The sequence below is a fragment of the Hemiscyllium ocellatum genome, chromosome 28 (genome assembly GCF_020745735.1).
Source record: "Hemiscyllium ocellatum isolate sHemOce1 chromosome 28, sHemOce1.pat.X.cur, whole genome shotgun sequence".
Classification (NCBI taxonomy): Eukaryota; Metazoa; Chordata; class Chondrichthyes; order Orectolobiformes; family Hemiscylliidae; genus Hemiscyllium; species Hemiscyllium ocellatum.
Genome location: NC_083428.1, coordinates 15,579,888 through 15,603,388, shown reverse-complemented (window position 1 = coordinate 15,603,388; position 23,501 = coordinate 15,579,888). Strand labels below are relative to the sequence as shown.

The following is a 23,501-nucleotide window of genomic DNA, read 5'->3' as shown; positions in this document are numbered from 1 at the left end:
CCTCCATAAGCTCCCACTGATATCTTTCCAGGGTCAGATCAGGTTCCAGATTCTCACTACAACTCTGGTGTCAGTACGAATCATTCGGCAACTATGCTTATAGTGTTATGTTAAAGTGTCATTTTACATTTTAACAAGTGTCTCCATACTTGTCTCCTTGAAATGCCTTGGTTCCTTCTGACATGAATGGTCAGTCATGTGTTCATTTTTTGTTACACTTTGGAATGTCTTTCTAGAGTCTCGATAGCCAGAATTGGAAGCAATAATGTGAAACAACCAATAAACAATTCCCTCTGATGCACTCTCTGATATTTTTATTGTATAATTAAATATTTTTTCTCTGATGTGCTGACCATAGTTACCCCTATAACTCTTTCGTGCTCACCATCATCTCTTCTGATCCAATTCATGAAGCACTTAGGAAAAAATTGGCAACAATATTTCACACTTCTCTCAATTTCATTTGATCAATTACCACCTTACCTAACTTGTTCTGCAGTTTGCTTGCCTCTTCTTAATTTATTTACCCACCAGCAGTTTAGTATTGTTTGTGAATTTGTAATTTTACATTGAGTTAAAGTTAAGGCACTAATATAATTTAAAAAAAAACACTAAGACCATAATATCAATACTTCCAGTATTTCCTCCAATATATATATAATACTTCAAAATAATACCCACAAGTACCTGACCTTCTAGTCACTCTCATGTCATTTCCCAAGATTTACCCTGAAACTCAAACCATTTAATCTCAAGTAAAAGGCTTTCTTGCATTAACTGACCACAATTTTCAGAGCCTGGATACATTGTAGTATGTTTATTTTGGATACCGTTTCCTGAACGTCATTCAGAATCTTTTCCCTCTGTATCCATGTTGGTTGTAGATCATTAATCTATTATAAAATGTAATATTCTGAGTAGCTGTTTGTAGGTGCGCGCTATTTTACCAATATACACAAAGCCAATGGTTTCAGAGACAACTTATGTGCAATATGAGCTCATGGATATGATCTTATTATGTACATTACTCACATAGAAGCCTTGATGAAATGTGTGATCTGGTTAATGTTGATTCATTGAGAATTGCACATTTTATGGACAATGTTAAATCACTGTGATGTTATTACACATTGAAAATGTTCATATAAGCATCCTACCTTTTCTTGGTACTGACGGCGCGATGAATCCAAAGATTGGATTAGGGCAGTCGCATGACCAATAAACATGGCATAACAAGTGGCACCAACTATCATGCTTAGCATTGTTAGCCAGATGTCAGACATGCTTTCTGGAGCTTGGCGGCCATAGCCTATACAGAGCATGTGGCTCATTGCCTTAAACAGTGCAAAAGAATAGAGCTCACTCCAGGAATCATTCTGTTGAACAAAGGAAAAAGAAAATGGAAAATCAAAAATAAATTAAAAACATTGCTTAAATATTATATCCTTTTATCTGCCACACCTCACTTTTTAATTGAACTCTTCAATGTTCGAAAATTAACAACCGATCATTTAATTTGGAAGATTACTGTACCATTTTCAGTTTTGAGAGTGTTGGGGAACAGGATAGGAAATGAAGTGGAAGGACAAAGGGGAAGGGAAATGAATAGGAGATAAGGAAGATGTTGAAGAGAAGAATTAATATGTATTTAGAAATAAATGGATAAAATGGCATATGTTTCTAAATCAATTCATCTATCTAGAAGAGATCAAATATTTCACAATTGGTGATCCATCATGTGCTCACAGAATAGTCATTTTTATTTTCACTTTCTCTTGATTAAACACCATGTCGATAATCCTAAACTAGAGGACATGCATGCCACAGCTAAACAGGTAGGCATCCACTCCTTAGAATTTAGGAAGAATGAGAAATTATCTTACTGAAACATACAGAATTCTGACGGCACTTGACAAGATAAATGTTGAGATGATGTTTCCACTAGTTGCAGGGAGGGTGGTCTTGAAACAAAGGACATTGTTACAGAAACAGGGAACAGACCCTTAAAGCTGAGATGTGATGTGATTTCTTCTGTCAAAGGATAACAAATATTTGGAATCCCCACAGCAGGGGCAAGTATTTGAAGAGAAGGTAGATAGATTTTTGAAATGCTGGGGGGAGTGGAGGAACTGCCACAAGAGAGGAGTGAGACCTGGGACAGATTAACCATCATTTTATTGAATAATGGGGCAGACTTAAAGGCTGGAATGACTAATTCTGCTCCTATTTCATAGGTTCTTATGGTTATACTTAACTTTAAGAAGTCAAAGTACAGCAGAAGGGGAATCCTTACAATCTATGTACCATGCCAGAAGAAATTTGTTTTTCATAAAATAATCTGATGTTAAATACAACCTGAGCTGTAGGGTTGAACAATCTCTGCAGGTGATCATTTTCAAATTACTTTAATTATGGAGAATTAACAAAATTCACAGCATTTTCTGTGTGGGCGAAGGATTTTAAAACAAAATTGGTCTCTTCAAAACATACCCTAAAGAAAATGCTAAAAATAGTTTCAGCCTGGCTGATAGAGGTATTTTAAGTTACAACACACAACCATTCTGACTTTTAATTTGATGAAAGAATGTATTCTGATAGAAGGGAACACAATGAAATTAAAGCTAAAGATTGTCCAACAGCTTTCTGTTGCAAGAAATATAACAAGAATACACTTGTCTATAATTACATTTGACAGAAGTATTGGACAGAGAGTGGTTATAAAATACATTATTACATTCCTATAGCTATTTGTAATATATGAAACATCAACTGTCTCCTAACATCACTTTCTATTCTTGAAAAAATGATGAAACATGAACAACTCATTAATTTTTTATTTTGAGAATAAGGAACTCATTTCAATAGAAATGAGACATGATATAGTGATGAGATAGCCAAAAGAGACTGTACCACAAAAAGCACACTAGATTAACACAGAACAAAATATGGTTCATTGATCATTGATTACAGAACTGGACAGCACACATGCTTGGCTTTATGAGTGGAGTTTTCCCTTTTGAAACTCAAGTATGGTATTAGTGCATTGGATGGCCTCCCATCGACCAAATTCTGTGTGTATAATCACACCCGATCACATGTTTCACATCTATGCAAGTGACACATCGCTCGAGTTACTTGGTGAATTGTATGGCAAGAGGACTCAAAGTTCTTGGCATTAGTCATAAAACATAGAACATAGAAAAGCACAGGCTCTTCGGCCTACGAAATTGAACCTTCTGGGTTCAAAAAGTGTGATGCCATATTTACTGGCCAACTGGACACCACTTCAGGTTCTGCAAGCCAGGACCATCCACATAGCCTTGCTGGTAACTTCTACAAGATACTCCAACAAAGAAAAAACAATAGTTGCTTCCCACTGCACAGAACATGCCTTGTGCATGTTGGTCAGGATCAGAGAAAAATGGGATTATCCTCTTTCCAGCCAGCAGAATAAAGATTAGATTAGATTAGACTTACAGTGTGGAAACAGGCCCTTCGGCCCAACAAGTCCACACCGACCCGCCGAAGCGAAACCCACCCATACCCCTACATTACCCCTTACCTAACACTACGGGCAATTTAGCATGGCTAATTCACCTGACCCGCACATCTTTGGACTGTGGGAGGAAACCGGAGCACCCGGAGGAAACCCACGCAGACACGGGGAGAACGTGCAAACTCCACACAGTCAGTCGCCTGAGTCGGGAATTGAACCCGGGTCTTCAGGCGCTGTGAGGCAGCAGTGCTAATCACTGTGCCACCGTGCCGCCCACTAATTCTTGGCATCAGACCTGTCCACCCTGGGCACAGATGGCAACACAGGTAAGTGTTGTTGAAAAGGGAAAACAAATAGTGCTGAAAATCAAGTCAATTATCACTTGATCTAGAAGTGGTATCATCTTCTTTCTGCTACCTCACACTCACAGGACCATCTCTGTCTCACTCTGCCACTGCACAGACATCCCAAAAACAGTTAAAGTCTGCATGCCTCAGCATCACATACTGTCCACTCAATGGCTCCCAACCACTTCATCCTCTCAAGCTACGAGCTCTGCTTGGTCTCTGTACTTCCTGTGCATTTGCTGGGGATATCTCACCACCTGGCAGTGCTACTGTTTGCTCATAAACTGCTGTTGCACCCATTCCCATTAAACTCAATTCCTCCCTCAACTCACTGCAGGAATAAAACTGGCCCATAACCAGGCCAAGACTGGCCAGTGATGTGGTGACATCAAGTTCCTTTGAGGAAAGGGCCATTGCACTGTCCAGAGAAGACCAGGATTATTCTTGTGATGACAAAGCAATGCCAACAGATCAGCAACCCAGTGAGCAATGTTGTGTTGTGCTCTTTTCAAACGAGCACAAACGCTAACACATTGCCCTGCATACATTTCTCTCCAATTCAGAAACACAAAGATAGGAACGGAGTAGACCATTTGGCATTTCGATCCTGCTCCACCATCCATCTCAATAACCGGTTTCTGCCTACTGCCCATATCCTTTGATCCCTATAGCCCTAAGGACCATAACTAACTCCTTTTTGAAAATATTCAAATTTTGGCCTCAATCATTTTCTACAGGCTCACCACTCAGTCCTAAATGAGATAGATTGTGACCCCTGATTATAGACTCCCTAGTTATCAGGAACATCTTTCCTGCATTTACTCTGTCTAGTCCTGTTAGAATTTTATAGGTTTCTATGAGATCCCAACTTCACCAACTAAATCTCTCCCTGTTCTTCTACAGGTTCTACCGTACTCAGGAATGCTCAATAGGGAAAAGGCTACAGTCCGATCTTCTCTGTGACAACACCACCTCTGAGGAGAACCCTCATTGGATGCACCAGCAATGTATTCACATATACCCTCCAAATGCACACCTTGGAGGTACATTCATCAGAACAGACTCAAGACACAATCCAGTGAACACATCACTGAAGAGTATACATGGCCAATGAAAAGAACACACTCTTTTGGTCTCTGGCACCCCTGAGGATTAATGGAGACTAGGTACATTCATAGAACATGTCTCTCTACTCAGCTATAAGTGATAAGATAAAAGAAGGTGGGCACTGACCAGTGTAGGTCAGTGACCAATAGACAGTACAGTAATAGAGAAACCCTGTCCAATTTCTGAACTAGGTCATTGAGGAAAGAATGCTTTTTTTAATTACTATCAGAAAAACTGTCATCTTAGCCTACACATAAACATTCATGCTGATATTCTGACATTGGTAGGTTTATGAGCCCAGTTGCGTGCTTGGAGTGGTCAGGGAGATGTCACGCGTAGTGACCATGGAAACACCTAATGCACATTGTTTTAAAGAAATTACTTGTACTAAATTTGAATGAAAAAATTATTCTCAATAATTAATATGGAAGTTAAAACATAACTTATCATTTTGATGCAGGTACAGATCATTCCATGATGTAGAGAACACCAACATGTTAGCACTTGTAGAAGTATTAAATACCAACTTCAAATTATTCTTTTATCAGGGTATTCTAATGCAGCACAATGTCATCATTTCAGACAATGGTTGAATTGGCATTTGTGTACTTGGGAACTTTAATTGATGAGGATCATGCTAAAATCCTTCAGGAATGGAAATGTTTTAGCTAAGATTTTATATGACTTCACATTGCACGGTGTGTACAGATCACTTGGGAAATCCCAGTTGCTTTGGCAGCATGCACTTGTACATATTGTAGCCTAGAGCTATGGGTAGTGATGGTATAGAAGCCAATTTCTTTGCAACATGGCTGACTAGGAATTATTCCCATTACTATCACCTGTATGTGTTGAACGCATCTTCCATGGCTATTAAGTCTTGAGATGTGACTTTAACTCATCCAATGCACCACAAGACCTCTGTTTCTTTGCTTATATCACCCAAGACAAATTATTTCACATTGTCATGCTGGAAATTGCATTATATGAAAGAAATAAGAGAAACAAAAATGTTTAATTACAATGATTAAGAAATAATGCCTCATACTATAGAATTCAGTACTTACCACCATATTATTTAAAGAAACCCAGCAATCATTTGGAAAATCTTGAAGCAATGGCACAAGAAATTGTAGGCATCCATCCCAGTGGCATAAGAGAAGCATCATTCCAATAAGGTTAAATATTCGCATCACTGCACTGGCAAGGTCATAGGTCATATGAAAGATCTTTTGGTAGGAGGGAATAAAATGTGATTATAATTAGACTTTGCTTTCATGTTTCAAACAATTTAAATAAATATGGATAATCAGAACATACAATACAAGTGTAAAAAATTATGCAATTTGTAACAATAGGATAACTAACATTATCTAATTGTTATTAATGGAGGCCAACAATTGTGTTCCTATTTTTAATTAATGGGTACTCTAAACTCCATTATTCTTTAAAACAATCATCAACATTTACTAAGTCTAAAGTCATATGTCCTTATGTTATACAAAAGATCAAATCTCAAGATGCTGTGTATAGTTTGCTGATCATATTAGAAGCAATAGAGTGAAAATACATTATTCCGTCAATAAATAACATTTCTAAGTGCAACTTAAGAAATGTAATTACTTTTTCTATAATTTAGCACTGGCTCTGAGATATCAGCCTATTATGTTAATATAGCAAATAGCAGATTGGCAGATGTTTACTCAATAAGGGAATCAATCAAAAGGTATGCAGAAAAGACAGGAAAGTGGAGTTGAAGATTATCAGATCAGTCTTGATCTCACTGAATGGCGGGGCAAACTCAATGGGCTGAATGGCCTGCCTCTATCCCAAGTCATATAGTTACTCATAGTTTAGCAAGCAATTGGTGATGGGCATGTTACAGAACTGGGCCTTTGCCAAATTACAGGAGGTCAAATGTATGCAGAACACAATAGTTTTAAAAGTAAAGTCTCACCTTGATTTGTATCAATCATATGGCTACTTGCTGAATGATTTTCAACTGGACACCAAATACAGGAGTTAGGACATTCAAACTCTAATAAGCACCATCAACAGGAATATGATTAAAGGTCAATATGGAGCCACGAGGAGCCACTACAAAGAAAATGGCAAATACTTTGCAATGGATAGTCCAAAATGAAATAACAATGAAATGAAAATTATGCAGGAGATAAAAGGTTCAAAAGGAGATTCTGGCATGGGGTGACACGGTGGCTCAGTGGTTAGCACTGCTGTCTCACGGTACCAGGTTCCATTCCAGCATCGGGTGACTGCCTGTGTGGAGTTTGCACATTTTCCCAGTGTCCATGTGGGTTTCCTCCCATAGTCCAACGATGTGCAGGTCAGGTGAATTGGCCATGCTAAATTGCCCATAGTGTTAGGTGCATTAGTCAGAGGGAAATGGGTCTGGGTGGGTTACTCTTCAGATGGTCGGTATGGACTGATTGGGCCAAAGGGCCTGTTTCCACACTGTAGGGAATTTAATCTAATCTGATATTGATCAGGCAGGGGGAATTCTATTACTTACAAGAAGCTTCAGCCTAGTAATGAATGTTTTAGTCAGAGAGTCATTCAATTGTGCTGAGTTGGATAGTTGATGCATGGCCAATGTATGATTTGGATTAGTTGAATATTATTTAGAGAATCTAGTGAACAAAAGGAAGTAAAGTTAATGAATTTGAAATTTCTACCTGCTTCAGGTTTTGTGATGACAATGTGCTGCAATCACTAAAACAAAAAAAAAGTGGCAATACCCTGGAAGATACCTGGAGTTAACTAATTGATCACCACAGACAGGCAGTGTTAAGCAAAATCTATCATCTGTTGAGCTGTCTATTAAAAAGACTCAAATGAAACTGAATAGGGAACATGACAAGACAACTTATTTTCAGGAAGTCAGTGGCTCTAGAATTTGCATAATCCATACATGATTGTATTAAGACCTAATTACTCTACTGAAAATTTTAGGGTGTTGCTGACATCAGGAAACAAACGTTTGAGGGAAAAGGTGCCAATTATCTTAAAACTATATCATCAGTTTATCTACCACCTTCTCACAGGTTAAAAATCCTACTAAGGGATTCAGAAATAAGGGACAATGCACACACTAAACGTTTAAAATAACTTGGTGTGAAATGTAACATGTCTCCTATTAAAAAGGAGACTGGAGCAGTGTTGTAACAATAGACTTCAACAGAACATAAAACATAGTGCAGTACAGCCCTTTCGGCCCTCGATGTTTCGCCGCCTTGTGGAACCAATCTGAAGCCCATCTAACCTACACTATTCCATTCGCATCCATATGCCTATCCAATAACCATTTAAATGCCTGTGAAGTTGGTGAGTCTACAACTGTTGCAGGCAGTGCGTTCCACGCTCCCACAACTGACATCAGTCCTATATCTATCACCCCTTAATTTAAAGCTAAGCCCCCCTTGTGCTATCCATCACCATCCTCAGAAAAACGGCTCTCACTGTTCACCCGATCTAGCCCTCTCATTATCTTATATGTCTCAATTAAGTCACCTCTCAATCTTCTTCTCTAAAAAAAAACAGCCTCAAGTCCCTCAACCTTTCCGCATAAGACCTTCCCTCCATATCAGGCAACATCCTAGAAAATCTCCTTTCCAAAGTTTCCACGTCCTTCCTATAATGCGGTGACCAGAACTACACACAATATTCAGGCCCCACCAGAGTTTTGTTCAGCTACAACATGATCTCACGGTTTCAAAACCCGATCCCTCTACATACCGTATGCCTTCTTACAGCCCTAGCAACCTAGGTGGCAACTTTGAGGGATTTATGTACATGGACACTTGAGATCTCTCTGCTCATCTACACTACCAAGAATCTTACCATTCGTCCAGTACTCTGCATTCCTGTTACTCCTTCCAAAGTAAATCACCTCACACTTTTCTGCAATAAACTCCATTTGCCACCTCACAGCTCTGCAGCTTATCTATGTTCCTCTGTGATCTACAACATCTTTTGGCATTATCCACAATTGTACTGACCTTAGTGTTTTCTGCAAATTTACTAACCCATCCTTCTACGCCCTCACCCAGGTCATTTACAAAAATGACAAACAGCAGTGGACCTAAAACAAATCTTTGCGGTACACCACTAGTAACTGAAAGTAAATGGATGGGAGAGAGGGAAAAAAGTCACCTTGCAATTCATAAGTATGGCAACTAGATCAATTCAGTTGTCAATATGGTAAAGAGAAAAAGAGAGCAATAGTGGACAAGATACTGGAGAAATGGACAGGGACTGTACAGGCCACACTGGCCAAATTCACAACTGACACGAGGTAGGGGATAGAAAATTGGCAAGTGATGAAAGTATTAATATTGTAGTCATGAAAATGGGAGCAGCAAGTGCCTTTAGCAATGGACTGTGTGAAATAAATCACCTGATAATACAGCTGCTTTATAAAATCCTAAGAAATTAAAATTGTAAATTAACATCTGCCTTAGCATAGACAGTGCATGTGAAGGACTCATTGTAAATGGCTGGAGACTACAATTCATATCAATTGTCATTTGGAAGAAATCTAGGAATTCTTTCAGTAATAAATGATCATCACTCAACTTAGGAAGGGACTAAAATTAGCTGCACTTTTTTCTGAATTCTTAAATTCTTAAAAGCAGGAAGATGGGCATTGATTATTCAAACTGAAATTCCAGAGAAAATTCTCTGGATGTTGTGCAGCTCATCAGAAATAAATTTTATTCCCGGAGACGTTGTATATTGCAAAAGACAAGTTCAGAAAGAGTGGAAAAATCTGAGTAAGGTTAATGATAGAAAACAGTAATTATTCAGCATAATAACAATGCAGGGTGCATTCCTCAAGCATAATTGGCACAATTTACACATTTATTGAATCCCAACACATCCTAGAAAGTAATAAGCCACCATACGTCATGCTTATACATATATTGGACAATTATGAGCATTGGATTGATGGACAAAGGGATGAATGAATTATAGATAGTGTGGTTCAAGAATGAGAAACAAGGCGATTTGCCCCACAGGACAACCAAAGGTTGGCACCAAAATAACATAAATGTCAGAAACAGCCAGTTTATGGAAGAATGCAACCATTATAGGGAGAGCAGAAAATGCCAGAAGAAAGCAAATATTGGCTAAATAGGTAAGGTGAAGGATAGGAGTCAAGATTCACGGATCACTAAAATGAGGTAATGATGGCGAAGGCCAGAAAATAAATTCTAAACATTGACCTGGGGATGAACATAGTTACAGGAAAATAGAGTTAATAAAAACTCTATCCACAAAGAAAGGCACTTTGGTTTCTGTCTCACCAACTTATTTATCTGAAATGATGTATTATGCTTTGTTGAAAGGTAATTTTAAATTGCTATAATTTTCTTTTAAAAAACACTTTTTCTAAACACTTGATATAATGATGGCAGCTTCAGAATGGATGGAAATGATATTACATTTTCTAAGTTGACAGTTGCCTAAAATAGCTTTTAATATGAAAAAAACACAACATGTTGAAAAGTCTGACTAGGCCAGATTTGCAATTGGCCCACAAGATAGGCACCCAAATTTAGTTTCAGAGTTCCAACACCTCTGGGACAATGTGGAATTTTGCTAACCCTGTGATGGGTAGAGGAATCGACCAATCCTCGCAGTGCCAATTAACAACCCATTAACCGTCATAAATAGCAGGTTTGAGGCCTGTGAAATTGGAAATGCAATTTTCTGATCTTTGATTAATACAAGAACAGTAAATTCTACTAAACTGTCATGATGCTCCTGCCTCTATGGTCCTTTCAGTCAGTGAGTTCCAGATACTCACCACCTTTTGGAGGAAAAGAAAACTTAAATCCGCTCTAAATCTATTGTCCTTTACCTTAAGTCAATGTACCCATGTTACTGATCCCTCTATTAAAGGGAATGGTTTCTTCCTATGTATGCCCCTCATAATTTGGTACACCTCAATTTGATCCCCTCTTAGCCTTGTCTGCTTTAAGGAAAAACAGCCCAGCATATCTAATCTCTCTTCATGGTTGAATTGCTCTGGCCAAGGCAACATTCCAGCGAATCTCCTCTACATACTTTCTGGAGCTACAGGACATCCTTCCTATAGAGTGGCCATGATATCTGCACACAGTATTCTAGCTGCGGCCTAACTAATGTCAATTCCCACACTGGCGGAGGTTCCCATGAAAGTCCTGCCTTCTCAACCTTGCCCCAGGCCTGAGGAGTGATGGCCCTCAGGCTAAACCACCAGGAGTCATCTCTCTTTAATGGGAATGCAACCTTATGGCCCTCTGGGACAACAGTATCTTTACATTTACATAATAACTTATATACTTCCATCAGAGCCTCATTAGTCTTATATACAAAATGGATGCAAGTTCAAGAATTTCTCTTTATAAGAAAGGGATATGAGCTCAAGCCCAAATCCATCACATATCACATGCAAACAGGATTAATGGGGTATCTTGAAGGAAGCATTTTTACATATTACCTTCCTTTGCTAATTTGCAGGTGTGAATAAACATTTGGCTAATGATCCAGATTGAGCCAGCTTCTCAATGATGAAGTAAGTTAGCATTGCAGCTGTGAAATACTCCATCGCAACAGTTATTAACCTTGCTTGTTCGCCTTTAACAAGAGCACAAGGCAAGTAAACAGGAATTGTGAGGACCCATTATTTGCCTCATTTAGTTTGGTAATGAAATGCTTGCACATTGTGTGTGTCAGAGGATATGACAGGGTAACATCAGGAAGATAGCCTGAGGTGTGAGGTAGATGGGAAACTAATAGCAGTTTGGTATTGACAAATGCATGAACACACACACACACACCTCCCTGCTGCTATAGGAAAGATATTGTGAAACTTGAAAGGAAAGATTTATAAGGATGTTGCCAGGATTGGAGGATTTGAGCTACAGGGAGAGAAGCTGAATAGGCTGGGGATATTTTCCCTGCAGCGTTGGAAACTGTGGGATAACCATACAGAAGTTTATAAAATCATGATGGGCATGGATAGGGCAAATAATCAAGGTCTTTTCCCCGGGGTAGATGAGTCCAGACCTAGATGGCATAAGTTTAAAGTGAGAGGGGAAAGATTTAAAAGGATCTAAGGGTCAACATTTTCACCCAAAGGATGGTGCACGTATGGAATGAGCCACTAGAGGAGGTGGTGGAAGCAGGTACAATTATAATTACAATTTTTAAAAGGCATCTGGATGGGTATATGATTAGGAAGGGTTTAAAAGGATATGGGCCAAATGCTGGAAAATGGGACTAGATTAATTTAGGATATCTGATTGGCATGGATGAGTTGGACCAAAGGGTCAGTTTCCATGCTGTTGATCTCTATGACTCTATTAAATACTTCTTGACTGACTGGAATTTCTACACTACTACTATAAATCCAATACACTGGCTAAGAAGAAGGTCACTTCTCGCTGACAGTTATTAACTGTTATAAATGGATACAGAACCCAAGCAATTTCATTCTAATGACAGGAGAAAATATATCTATTCTTCTCCTTTGTCTGGCAATAGTCCAAAATGTGCTGCATTTGTCCCACCAAATACCTTGTATGATATCCAGCTGTCAGGTATAGAGTTGGATTCTGCTCGTTTCCAGTCACATGTTATAGATAGAAATTAAGCACTGCTCTCATACCAAAGCTGTATTTAAACTGTGCCAATCAAAATGGTGCTACTATTCCAGTTATATTGACGTGAATGAATGAATGTTGTACTACAATATCATGGCTATTTGACGTGTTCAATGCAAATTGGAGCCTATGATGGGATGCTTTAAATGTAAATGCTGTAGTATTAATTGTCCTCCTAGGACAACTAGTTTAAATATGACATTTATGTTTTTAACTTTTAAATCAAAATGGCTCAAAGCAATGTGTCCAAGACAATGTCCGGTTCTGCTACCTATTTGTTATCCTATTAGACTCAAATCTGTGATTGGCCACATAGATTTTAAGTATAAGAAGGTATTTTCACCAAATGAGTAAACAATATGCAGGGGACTCATTAGTCCCTCAATTAGTCACTAGCCCCCTGGGAGAGACGATGGCCTAGTGGTATTATTGCTGGACTGTTAGTTCAGAGACCCAGACAACTTTCTGGGGACCCAGGTTCAAATCTCTACCATGGCAGATGGTGAATTTAAACTCAATAAAATATCTGGAATTAAGAATTAATTGATGACCATGAATCAATTGTCAGGAAAAACGCATCTGGTCATTAATGCCCTTTAGGAAAGGAAACTGCTATCCTTATCTGGTTTGGCCTACATGTGACCCATGACAACGAGGTTGGCTCTTAACTGCCCTCTGGGCAATTACGATGGGCAATAAATGCTACCTAGCCAGTAATGCCCTCATCACGTGAATAAATAAAAAATTGAACTTGGTGATGAAACTCCTGCAAATTGTGAGTCAGAGCACATCACAGTCTAACATCAGGAACGTAGCTTGAGCTGTGAAATAGATAGAAGCTAACAGTGTTTTGGAATTGACAAAATGTATGAACTGTTGTGGTCATGCATACAATCCCTCCTGCACCCTGACAACATTCCTGCTGCAACCAATGGCAGCCATCAAGGATAAGGCTAGACAGACCTGCTGCAGGGATGATGTCTTCTCTTGGCTGCTGTCCAAAACAAGACGTCATGTTCTCAGGATATGTGGTAGGTTATTTCAGACTGAGATGAGGTTAGATATTTTCACTTAGAGGATGGTTAGCTTGTGATATTCTCTACCAGAGAAGGCAGTGGAGGCCAAGACACTGAATAGAATATAAGAAGGAAATAGATTTCTAGAGGCTGACGGTTTCATGCATTATGGGAAGGGCATAGGTTTTAATGTTGAAATAGAGGTTCAGCCATGATCATGTTAAATGAAAGAATGGACTCAATGGCCAGCTCCAGCTCTTGAGTTTTATGTTTCTATGTAACTGAAGGAGAATCGTAGAATCCCTACTGTGTGTAAACAGGCCCTTCGGCCCAACAAGGCATGTTTGTAGAGTGACAGAAGCTGGTAATAGAATGTTTTCCTACTTGGCTGGTGCCAAATCGGAATTGAGAAAATCAGAAAGTTAATTGAACAAATGATAGCTGCCTATGTTAGACAAATATCATCCGTGTGATATTTTCTCAATACTACATTTCAAATATTGCAACGTTTTAGAATATTAGGCCAGATTTTCCAAGGAGTTGCAAACATCACCAGATTTACTGTCTGCTCCTACTTTTTTAACATTAAGTAAAAGAATCTCCAGCCAGAAATATGGAGCTAATCACTGTTCCTGCAAAAATAAAACCATGCCTCCGTTTTCATAATAAATAGCGCATTCCAGGAATGCAGACAACACCTGTGAAAGGACAAGTGGGTGAGGTGGGAAGAAAGGGTGCCAAGTAAATGAATGAGTGTATAGGGTATGCCTGGGCTTGTGGGTGTCATGTCCAGCAAGGTCATAAAGAACAGTAGAGAACAAGAACCTCAGCCCATTTTGACTACACTGACACCCTTCTAAACTAAAATTTATTTTCCTCTACACTGTCTATGTCTCACTATTCCCTGCCCACTCATAAATCTTAAATGTTGCTACTGTATCCACCTCCACCACCTGCTCTGTGTAGAAAACCTGCCTCTCATCTCCTTTAAACTTACCAAAGGACATAGATTTAATGTAAAAGGGGGTAAGTGACATTTCTACCTTGGGAAAAAAAAGTTTCTGAATTTCCATTTCATCCAATTTTGTAAACTTCTATCAGGTCACCCCCCACATCCTTCAGAGTTCAAGTGAAAAACAAACCAGGTTTGTCCAATCTCTCCTCATAGCTAATACCCTGCAAACCAGGCAACATCTGGTAAACCATTTGTGCACAGTCTTTAAAGCTCCACAACCTTCTGGTAGTGTGGCAACCAGAAGATTAGATTAGAATCCCTACAGTGTGGAAACAGGCCCTTCGGCCCAACAAGTCTGCACCGAGCCCCCGAACAGTAACCCACCCAGACCCATTTCCTTCTGAATGATGCACCTAACATTATCTGCAATTTAACATGGCCAATTCACCTGACTTGCACATCTTTGGACTGTGGGAGGAAACCAGAGCACCCAGAGGAAACCCACACAGACATGGGGAGAATGTGCAAACCCCACAGTCGCCCGAGGCTGGAATTGAACCTGGGACCCTGGTGCTATGAGGGAGCAGTGCTAACCACTGAGCCACTGTGCCGCCCCCAAACTGCACGCAATATTCCAAATGTGACTTAACTAAAGTTTTGTACACTTGAAATGTCCCAGAATGGATGGGGCACTAGGTCTAGTGTTGAGAAAGAATGGTGGTCGGAGAAGAGATGGGACTGTTATTGGGTCCCAGTTTTGAGGTAGTGGAGATGGGGGTGGTTGAGATGGAAAAGCCAGGGAGAGAGACGGAGAAATGTCAGATCCTGGAAGATGAGGATAGGGGTCTATTCCATAAGGATGAAGAGTAGGTGCAATCATGAGTTTGGAGTTCAGTTTAGTATAGTTACCCCAGGAGTTAAACTAGGTTAAATTGTCTACCATTTCTAGATATTATTAATTGCAGCAGAATTCTCTGAATTTTCAAATATAAATGGCTGACAAGGGAAGTCAAAAACCATATAAAGACAAAAGGGAAAAAGTATAACATAACTAGGATGAGTGGGAAATCAGAGGGTTGGGAAGCTTTTAAAGAACAACAGTGGATAACTACAAAGGAAATACGCAAAGAAAAAATAACGTACGAAGGTAAACTGGCCAAAAATATAAAGGAGGATAGTAAAGGCTTTTTTAGGTATGTGAAAAGAAAAAAAATGGTTAAGACTAAAATTGGGTCCTTGAAGACAGAAACGGGTGAATTTATTATGGGAAACAAAGAAATGGCAGAAGAGTTGAATTGGTACTTTAGATCTCTCCTCACTGGGGAATACATTAGTAATCTCCCAGATGTAATAGTGTCTGAAGGACCTGAACTGAAGGGAATTTATATTAGGCAGAAAACGGTGTTGGAGAGTGGGTATTGAAGGAATCATGGATGCCTTGGTGATCATTTTCCAATGTTCTATAGATTCAGGATTAGTTCCTGTGGATTGGAGGGTGGCTAATGTTGTCCCACTTTTTAAGAAAGGAGGGAGAGAGAAAACAGAGAATTATAGACCAGTTAGTCTGACCTCAGTGGTGGGAAAAGTGCTGGAGTCAATTATAAAGGACAAAATTATGACAAATCTGGATAGCAGTAACAGGATAGGTCAGAGTCAGCATGGATTTATGAAGGGGAAATCATGCTTTCTAATCTTCTGGAATTTTTTGAGGATGTAACTCTGAAGGTGGACAAGGGAGATCCAGTGTATGTAGTATACCTGGACTTTCAGAAAGCCTTTGATAAAGTCCCACATAGGAGGTTAGTGAGCAAACATTAGGGCACATGGTATTAGGGGCAAAATACTGACATGGATTGAAAATTGGTTGGCTGACAGGAAACAAAGAGAAGTGATAAACGGCTCCATTTCGGAATGGCAGGCGGTGGCCAGTGGTGTGCCGCAGGGATCCGTGCTGGGACTGCAGCTTTTTACAATGTACATTAATGATGTAGATGAAGGTATTAAAAATAATATTAGCAAATTTGCTGATGACACAAAGCTGGGTGACAGGGTGAAATGTGAGGAGGATGTTAGGAGAATACAGGCTGGACAGGCTAGGTGAGTGGATGGATGCATGGCAGATGCAGTTTAATGTGGATAAATGTGTGGTTATCCACTTTGGTGGCAAGAACAGAAAGGCAGATTACTACCTAAATCGAGTCAAGTTAGGTAAAGGGGCAGTACAATGAAATCTAAGTGTTCTTGAACATCAGTCAATGAAAACAAGCATGCAGTTACAGCAGGCAGTGAAGAAAGCTAATAGCATGCTGGCCTTCATATCAAGAGGAATTGAGTATAGAAGCAAAGAGGTCCTTCTGCAGCTGTACAGGGCCCTGGTGAGACAGCACCTGGAATATTGTGCGCAGGTTTGGTCTTCAAATTTGAGGAAAGACATTCAGGCTATTGAGGGAGTACAGCGTAGGTTCACGCAGTCAATTCCCGGAATGGCGGGACTATCTTACGCTGAAAGATTGGAGCGACTGGGCTTGTAAATGCTTGTGTTTAGAAGGCTGAGAGGGGATTTGATTGAGATATATAAGATTATTAAAGGATTGGACACTCTGGAGGCAGGAAGTATGTTTCTGCTGATGGGTGAGTCCTGAACCAAAGGACACAGTTTAAAAATAAGGGGTAGGCCACTTAGAACAGAGTTGAGGAGAAACTTCTTCACCCAGAGAATGCTGGGTGTATGGAATGCTCTGCCCCAGAAGGGTGTGGAGGCTCTGGATACTTTCAAGAAAGAGTTGGATAGAGCTCTTAAAGATAGTGGAATCAAGGGTTATGGGGATAAGGCAGGAACAGGATACCGATTGAGGATGATCAGCCATGAAGGGCAGAATGGCCTACTCCAGCACCTATTGTCTATTTTCCATTGACACTTTCAGGGAGTTTGAGGCACACAGCAATTGCTAATCAGAATCTTCAATTCCTCAGGCAATTCCCATAGCGTCTGAAGGATTCCGATGTGCGACTCCCAACTATGCTGCAAAAATGACTATCTGGTCATCAGTAAATCCGGGCTATGATGAGAACAAATTCTGAACAATAGCAACATGCAAAACATCTTCACACAATAAATCTTGACTGTCATAGGTGTGTGTGTTCATCATAGTATTGGTTAGAAGAATTGCACATTATAAGCATGATTGATGGAAATCATGGCCAATATCATGCTATATAATAAGTTTCACTCATTCCATTCATTTATACATTATCCCAGCACAAATTGGTTGTTGCACAGGATGCAACGTGAAACCACAACAAGTGCTGAAGACTATTGAATGAAAGTAAAGGTGATTGTATAGTTCCAAGCATCATCAGCAGTATGGGCTACTTCAGCACATGCTGCAGAAGAAAAGTTGAGCCCTTTCACACTTAGATCAAAGTTCACTGGAAATGAGAGTGTGGAAGTCACTGCGCCCTCAGAGATCATAGGTCATGGATACAAATGGAAAAGTAACTTCTGGATACTCATAACATGGCAATGGTCAAGCATAGGGTAAGAATCTCTGAACAGCGCTGAAAATGTGTTGCTGGAAAAGCGCAGCAGGTCAGGCATCATCCAAGGAGCAGGAGAATCGACGTTTCGGGCATGAGCCCTTCTTCAGGAATCCTGAAGAAGGGCTCATGCCTGAAAAGTCGATTCGCCTGCTCCTTGGATGCTGCCTGACCTGCTGCGTTCTTTCAGCAACAAATTTTCAGCTCTGATCTCCAGCATCTGCAGTCCTCACTTTCTCCTATAAGAATCTATGAACACACATGTACAACACAATATTCAAGAATGGGCTAGATATGTAACCATGAATAGCTGCCTGCAATTCAAGGAAACATGTAGTGACTTGTTTCACAAAAACAGAAATTGTTGTAGAAACTCAGCACGTCTGGCAGCATCTGTGGACAGAAAGCAGAATCAACATATTGGGTCCAGTGACCCTTCACCATTACTTTAATTTCTTGTGTGGTTGCCAGCTTTCAATGTGGAAAATAGCTAAGAAAATGTTTATCCTAGCAGACAAGACAACTGTCAATTGTTTAATGTATGAATGTTAGAGTTGGCCCTGTAATGGGACTTGTCTGCACTTTGGTAAAAGCAGATAGATTTCTGCAATTGCTTCCTAGTACTATAAGCAGTGAAGCAGGTTACCCTTGGACAACTTGAGTTTAGGCTTTGTCTGCAGACATGGACGGTTTTGGCAAAACCATCCTGGCTGTAAATCAGCTCTGCAGTCAGCTGCCTCAGATCATTTGCTTCATTCTCAAAGATCACCATGCATGTGAATTACTAACTTGGATAACTTTGGTTGGACTTAATTATGGCTGCCTACAAATCATTAATGGGAAACAGAGTTGATGTCAATGTGAGACATAGATTACAAGAAGTGTTGAATACACTGAATGCAGCAATACAATTATACAGCTCACAATAGCTTCTACGTTGGTTGGTTTATCTAAATGGCTCAATGGACTTCCAATCAGCACACGCCTTCCAATTATCTCTCACAAGTTTCTTCAGCATCTAAATTGATACAGCTGCTAAACTGTAGGTGGGTTGAAGAATGATGCTCTATGAATTATGGGTGAGCACAGCTCAAGGCCAGCTTCCCAGGTCTTAGGAACACACAGGAACATTTCTGGTGGGTTTGATGAGATTGTACAGCTAAGAAACATCAGTGCTCAATGCAACATCCTCCTGTCCCATCACATCACAGTTTCCACTTCAACTGAAACAATTTTAAAAGTGTGCACCTTAGAAATACAAAACATAACATGAGGATACTAGCATTACTTATGCTAGCGTGAAGAAAGTGATTGTAAAAATGTTAAACTGAAGAAGACTTGCATTCATTTAGTGACCATTCTTCAGAAAAATTCATAAGAAATAACATCCAAATTGAAATGTTAACTGTTTTCTCTCCACACATACTGTCTGTCCTTCACTGTGTTTCTGAGCTTCTCCAACACTGTGTTTTTGTTTGTTTCCGAATTCCAGCATCCACAGTTCTTTGCAACAATATAAATAAAATAAAACATTTATTTAAGACCTTTTACAAATCCAATGTCATATACCCCTTCAAAGCAAACAAAATGTCTTTGAAGTTTAATCGCCACCGTAAAGTCAGAAATGTCGCAGCCAACTTATGCCCAATGAGCTCCTACAAAATAGCAATGTATTGATGACAAAATAATTTGTTTTTTTGAGTAACGTGAAGAAATATTGTCCAGGATATCAAGGATTACACCATTTTGAAGAACAATAATGGGATTTTTTACATCCATCTGAAAAGGTAGCACCTCCAAAAGTGCAACACACACCCACATTGCACCTAATTTAGCCTTAATCTTTGCACTCAAGTCTTGGATATTGTAAAATCTTCTGACTCTAACTCAACCCTAGCTGAATAACACTAAGTACAACATTTCACAATAAAAACTGAAAGACATGACACTATAAATTTTCTTTCTATAAAATCATTAATTCTTGTTGCGTAAATATGACTTTTACTTCCAGCTTTGCTGGCTATGAGATTTCTTAAATTAAAATTACTGACCAACATGCCTCTTGTTTTCATTTATTCCACCGATATTTCCAAACTCACATTAGTATTGGAATAAGAAATTTGCTCTGGAACATGAAAATTCACTGTGTGCAAAATGGAAAGCATGGTTCTTTGACTCAGAATCACAAAATCAGGGCTAATGTATATGCTGAAAAGGTTAGATTTTTTTTTCCATATCCAACCAGAACACACCTCAGTGGGATATTTTGGTATCTGTGATTTTCAATCAATGTTATTCAAAATTAGACAGATGAGAGGAAGAGTTCCTCAGTGAGCCACTTTGAATGAGTTTGTAAATCCTTTTATAAAGAACAAATTAACAATATTGGTCCATGACACAAAGGAAAGCTTCTTGCTTTGGTCAAAAGGATTTTGCAGATGGGAAAATAATTTTAGGATGAACCAGAAAAACAATTGCTTATGGGCAGTTTTAAGTTTTAAACAGAAATACATTATGTAACAAATAGATCTCTCATGTCTCGATTCAGAGATCGTCTCAGATCTATGAAATGTAGTTTCTGACGGTTTCATACCAACCTAATCACGGCAATAATTTGTCAATCTCTGCATTATGATGAAAGAAATGTATAGAAGGGACATATCAACTTACATGCACAAAATGGCATATGCCACTGATTGCAAAATAAACTATCTTCAAAGGCATATCAGTAATATTGTTCACTTCACAAAATTTACTTAATGTGCAATAACTATGGTGGTGAAGTTGACCTATGCCAGGAAAATGAAATGGACTTGTTACTTTAGTTACTTCAGTTACTTTATCACAACTCCTATGTTTCTTTTCCAGCAATGTAATAGAGTCACAGAGATATATAGCATGGAAACAGACCCTTCGGTCCAACCCGTCCATGCCGACCAGATATCCCAACCCAATCTAGTCCCATCTGTCAGCACCTGGCCCATATCCCTCCAAACCCTTCCTATTCATATACCCATCTGAAATGTTGCAATTGTACCAGCCTCCACCACTTCCTCTGGCAGCTCATTCCATAGACGTACCACTCTCTGTGTGAAAAAGTTGCCCCGTAAGTTTCTTTTATATCTTTTCCCTCTCACCCTAAACCTATGCCCTTTAGTTCTGGACTCCCTGAATCCAGGGAAAAGACTTTGCCTATTTATCCTATCCATGCCCCTCATAATTTTGTAAACCTCCATAAGGTCACCCCTCAGCCTCCGATGCTCCAGGGAAAACAGCCCCAGCCTGTTTAGCCTCTCCCTATAGCTCAAATTCTCCAACCCTGGCAACATCCTTGTAAATCTTTTCTGAACCCTTTCAAGTTTCACAACATTTTTCCGACAGGAAGGAGACCAGAACTGCACATAATATTCCAACAGTGGCCTAGCCAATGTCTCGTGCAGCCGCAACATGACCTCCCAACTCCTGTACTCAATACTCTGACCAATAAAGGAAAGCATATCAAATGCCTTCTTCACTATCCTATCTACCTGCGATCCACTTTTAAGGAGCTATGAACCTGCACTCCAAGGTCTCTTTGTTCAGCAACACTCCCTAGGCCCTTACCACTAATGTATAAGACCTACTAAGATTTGCTTTCCCAAAATGCAGCACCTCACGTATATCTGAATTAAACTCCATCTGCCACGTCTCAACCCATTAGCCCATCTGGTCAAGATCCTGTTGTAATCTGAGGTAACCCTCTTCATTGTCCACTACACCTCCAATTTTGGTGATATCTGCTAACTGTACCTCTTATGTGCGCATCCAAATCATTTATGTAAACGACAAAAGGTAGAGTAACCAGCACAGATCTTTGTGGCACTCCACTGGTCACAGGCCTCCAGTCTGAAAAACAGCCCTCCACCACCACCCTCCGTCTTCTACCTTTGAGCCAGTTCTGTATCCAAATGGCTACTTCTCCCTGTATTCCACGAGATCTAACCTTGCTAATCAGTCTCCCATGGGGAACCTTGTCAAACACCTTACTGAAGTCCATATAGATCACATCTACCACTCTGCCCTCATCAATTCTCTTTGTTACTTCCTCAAAAAACTCAACCAAGTTTGTGAGACATGATTTCCCACACACAAAGCCATGGTGACTATCCCTAATCAGTCCTTACCTTTCCAAATACAGGTACATCCTGTCCCTCAGGATTCCCTCCAACATCTTGCCCACCACCAATGTCAGGCTCACTGGTCTATAGTTCCCTGGCTTGTCCTTACCACCCTTCTTAAACAGTGGCACCCCACATTAGCCAACCTACAGTCTTCCGGCACCTCACCTGTGACTATCGATGCTAGGCAAGAGGCCCAGCAATCACTTCTCTAGCTTCCCACAGAGTTCTTGGGTACACCCGAGATCAGGTCCTGGGGATTTATCCACCTTTACCCGTTTCAAGACACCGAGCACTTCCTCCTCTGTAATCTGGACATTTTGCAAGATGTCACCATCTATTTCTCTGCATTCTATATCTTCCATATCCTTTTCCATAGTAAATACTGATGCAAAATACTCATTTAGTATCTCTCCCAGTTTCTGCGGCTCCACACAAAGGCTGCCTTGTTGACCTTTGAAGGGTCCTATTCTCTCCCTAGTTATCCTTTTGTCTTTAATGTATTTGTAAAAACCCTTTGGATTTTCACTAACTCTATTTGCCAAAGCTATCTCATGTCCCCTTTTCGCCATCCTGATTTGCCTCTTAAGTATACACCCACTTACTTTATACTCTCCTAAGGATTCACTTGATCTATCCTGTCTATACCTTACATATGCTTCCTTCTTTTTCTTAACCAAACCCTCAATTTCTTTAGTCATCCAGCATTCCTTATACCTACCAGCCTTTCCTTTCACCCTGACAGGAATATACTTTCTCTGGATTCTCATTATCTCATTTCTGAAGGCTTCCCATTTTCCAGCCGTCCCTTTACCTGTGAACATATGCCCCCAATCAGCTTTCGAAAGTTCTTGCCTAATACCATCAAAATTGGCCTTTCTCTAATTTAGAACTTCAACTTTTAGATCTGGTCTATCCTTTTCCATCATTATTTTATATCTAATAGAAGTATGGTCACTGGCCCCAAAGTGCTCCCCCACTGACACCTCAGTCACCTGCCCTGCCTTATTTCCCAAGAGTAGGTCAAGTTTTGCAGCTTCTCTAACAGGTACATCCACATACAGAATCAGAAAATTGTCTTGTACACACTTAACAAATTCCTCTCCATCTAAACCCTTAACACTATGGCAGTCCCAGTCTATGTTTGGAAAATTAAAATCCCCTACCATAACTATCCCATTATTCTTACAGATAGCTGCCATCTCCTTACTAGTTTATT

At 39.8% G+C, this 23,501-nt stretch overlaps 1 protein-coding gene across 1 annotated transcript in view; it reads right to left on the bottom strand.

The window, feature by feature from the left end:
• Positions 1-23,501, bottom strand: part of hcn2b (hyperpolarization activated cyclic nucleotide-gated potassium channel 2b) — a 111,020-nt gene that overhangs the window by 64,157 nt on the left and 23,362 nt on the right. The window contains exons 3-4 of the mRNA XM_060846061.1: positions 6,018-6,179; positions 1,158-1,376 (exon numbers count right to left, since the gene is read on the bottom strand). Coding sequence (XP_060702044.1) covers positions 1,158-1,376; positions 6,018-6,179 — 381 coding nt within the window. The remainder of the gene's footprint in view (positions 1-1,157; positions 1,377-6,017; positions 6,180-23,501) is intronic.